The sequence below is a fragment of the Trachypithecus francoisi genome, unplaced genomic scaffold, assembly GCF_009764315.1.
Source record: "Trachypithecus francoisi isolate TF-2019V2 unplaced genomic scaffold, Tfra_2.0 Lachesis_group20, whole genome shotgun sequence".
NCBI lineage: Eukaryota > Metazoa > Chordata > Mammalia > Primates > Cercopithecidae > Trachypithecus > Trachypithecus francoisi.
In genome coordinates this window covers 20,255,432-20,258,500 of record NW_022681466.1, presented here as the reverse complement: position 1 = coordinate 20,258,500, position 3,069 = coordinate 20,255,432, and the positions used below count along the sequence as shown (strand labels likewise).

Genomic DNA, 3,069 nt, shown 5'->3' with positions numbered 1-3,069 from the left:
GCCTCCAGGCGTCTACCAGCGGCTCAGCCTTTGTTCAGCTGTTCTGTTCAAACACCCTGGGGCCATTCAGGCCTGGGTGGGGCAGCGGGAGGAAGGGAGTTTGAGGGGGGCAAGGCGACGTCAAAGAAGTATCAGAGATTCCACAATTTCACAAAACTTTCGCAAACAGCTTTTTGTTCCAACCCCCCTGCATTGTCTTGGACACCAAATTTGCATAAATCCTGGGAAGTTATTACTAAGTCTTAGTCGTGGCCCCAGGTAATTTCCTCCCAGGCCTCCGTGGGGTTATGTATAAAGGCCCCCCTGGAGCTGGGCCCCAAAACAGCCCGGAGCCTGCAGCCCAGCCCCACCCAGACCCATGGCTGTACCTGCCGCCCAGAGCCCCATGAAGCTGATGGGTGAGTGTCTTGGCCCAGGATGGGAGAGCTGCCTGCCCTGGCATGGGAGGGAGGCTGGTGTGACAGAGGGGCTGGGGATCCCCGTTCTGGGAATGGGGATTAAAGGCACCCAGTGTCCCCGAGAGGGCCTCAGGTGGTAGGGAACAGCATGTCTCCTGATCCCGCTCTGTCCCCAGCCCTGCAGCTGCTGCTGTGGCACAGCACACTCTGGACAGTACAGGAAGCCACCCCCCTAGACCCTGCCAGCTCCCTGCCCCAGAGCTTCCTGCTCAAGTGCTTAGAGCAAGTAAGGAAGATCCAGGGCGATGGTGCCGCGCTGCAGGAGAAGCTGGTGAGTGAGGCAGGCAAGAGGGCTGTAGCGGGAAGCCCAGTGGGGAGAGCTAAGGGGGATGGAACTGTGGGCCGACATCCTCAGGGACGTGGGAGCATATTAGGAGCGGTGGAGCTGGGGAAGGCTGGGAAGGGACTTAGGGAGGAGGACCTTGGTGGGGACAGTGCTCGGGAGGGCTGGCTGGGATGGGAGTGGAGGCATCACATTCAGGAGAAGGGGCAAGAGCCGCTGTGAGATCAGAGGGTGGGGGTGCAGAGCAAAGAGGAACTGAACAGCCTGGCAAGACATGGAGGGAGGGGAAAGACCAGAGAATCGGGGAGGACCAGGGAAGGAGGAGCGGCGACCTGGCCACGGCGAGTCTCACTCTGCATCCTTCCATACCCAGTGTGCCACCTACAAGCTGTGCCACCCCGAGGAGCTGGTGCTGCTTAGACACTCTCTGGGCATCCCCTGGGCTCCCCTGAGCAGCTGCCCCAGCCAGGCCCTGCAGCTGGTGAGTGTCAGGAGAGGATAAGGCTGATGAGGAGGGGAAAGGAGAGGAGGGACACCCATGGGCTCCCCCAGGTCTCCAGGCTCCAAGCCGGGGGCCTGATGGGAGGGTCTCAGGCAGCACCCCCTAACTCTTCCGCTCTGTCTCCCAGACAGGCTGCTTGAGCCAACTCCATAGCGGCCTCTTCCTCTACCAGGGGCTCCTGCAGGCCCTGGAAGGGATCTCCCCTGAATTGGGCCCCACCTTGGATACACTGCAGCTGGACGTTGCCGACTTTGCCACCACCATCTGGCAGCAGGTGAGCCTTGTTGGGCAGGGTGGCCAAGGTCATGCTGGCATTCCGGGCACCGCAGTCGGGCCTGTGTATGGGCCCTGTCCATGCTGTCAGCCCCCAGCATTTCCTCATTTGTAATGACGCCCACTCAGCAGGGCCCAGCCACTGATCGCAGCTTTCCTCTACAGATGGAAGACCTGGGAATGGCCCCTGCCCTGCAGCCCACCCAGGGTGCCACGCCAGCCTTCACCTCTGCCTTCCAGCGCCGGGCGGGAGGCGTCCTGGTTGCCTCCCATCTGCAGCGCTTCCTGGAGCTAGCGTACCGCGTTCTACGCCACCTTGCCCAGTCCTGAGCCAAGCCCTCCCCATCCCATGTATTTATCTTTATTTAATATTTATGCCTATTTAAGCCTCATATTTAAAGACAGGGAAGAGCAGAACGAAGCCCCAGGCCTCTGTGTCCTTCCCTGCATTTCTGAGTTTCATTCTCCTGCCTGTAGCAGTGAGAAAAAGCTCCTGTCCTCCCATCCCCTGGACTGGGAGGTAGATAGGTAAATACCAAGTATTTATTACTGCGACTGCTCCCCAGCCCTGGCTCTGCAGTGGGCACTGGGATGAGCCACAGTAAGCCCCTGGTCCCGAGGGTCCCCACCTAGGGCCCTTGAGAGTATCAGGTCTCCCACGTGGGAGACAAGAAATCCCTGTTTAATATTTAAACAGCAGTGTTCCCCATCTGGGTCCTTGCACCCCTCACTCTGGCCTCAGCCGACTGCACAGCGACCCCTCCATCCCTTTGGGTGTGAGGTCCCTGGACAAGCAGAGGCAGCCAGAGCTGGCACGCATGACCCTGGGGTCCCACGAACTTGCTGGGGAATCTCGTTTTTCTTCTTAAGACTTTTGGGACATGGTTTGACTCCCCGCATGAGGAACTCAGGCATCACCGACGTGTCTCCTGTTTTTCTGGGTGCCCTCGGGACACCTGCCCTGCCTCCATGAGGGTCAAGACTATGCCTCTTTTTAGGGCTGGGCAGGTGCCTGGACATTTGCCTTGCTGGACGGGGACTGGGGATGTGGGAGGGAGCAGACAGGAGGAATGATGTCAGGCGTGTGTGTGAAAGGAAGCTCGACTGTCACCCTCCACCTCTTCACCCCCGACTCACCAGTGTCCCCTCCACTGTCGCATTGTAACCAAACTTCAGGATAATAAAGTGTTTGCCTCCAGTCATGTCCTTCCTCCTTCTTGAGTCCAGCTGGTGCCTGGTCAGGGGCTGGGGAGGTGGCTGAAGGGTGGGAGAGGCCTGAGGGAGGTCGGGGAGGAGGTCCAGGGAGAAGGGGGAAGGTTCTCAAGTTCGTCTGACATTCATTCCATTAGCACATATTTATCTGAGCACCCACTCTGTGCAGACGCTGGGCTGTGCTGGGGACACAGCAGGGAACAAAGCAGATGTGGAATGAGCAGCCACAGCCGCGCAGGGAAGACAGAGGCACTGGGACCATGGGAACCGGAAAGGAGAGGGCATGGGGTCCAGGTGGGCTTCACAGGCCAGACACAGCCAGACAAGATGAAGCCAGGGAG

The 3,069-nt window shown here is 59.3% G+C and overlaps 1 protein-coding gene across 1 annotated transcript; it reads left to right on the top strand.

The window, feature by feature from the left end:
* The first annotated feature begins 244 nt into the window (after positions 1-244).
* CSF3 (colony stimulating factor 3) lies at positions 245-2,714 on the top strand. Its single transcript, XM_033183154.1, has 5 exons — positions 245-398; positions 575-729; positions 1,115-1,222; positions 1,371-1,517; positions 1,682-2,714. Exons 1-5 carry the CDS (start codon positions 359-361, stop codon positions 1,844-1,846), a joined length of 615 nt encoding a protein of 204 aa, XP_033039045.1. The 5' UTR covers positions 245-358; the 3' UTR covers positions 1,847-2,714.
* Positions 2,715-3,069: the final 355 nt, after the last annotated feature.

Bases quoted from the DNA above. Each gene is read 5' to 3' on its own strand.
- CSF3 (XM_033183154.1), top strand. From the start codon at position 359: ATGGCTGTACCTGCCGCCCAGAGCCCCATGAAGCTGATGG. The intron at 730-1,114 runs GTGAGTGAGGCA...TTCCATACCCAG, and splicing joins CCGCGCTGCAGGAGAAGCTG to TGTGCCACCTACAAGCTGTG. The intron at 1,223-1,370 runs GTGAGTGTCAGG...TCTGTCTCCCAG, and splicing joins CCAGCCAGGCCCTGCAGCTG to ACAGGCTGCTTGAGCCAACT.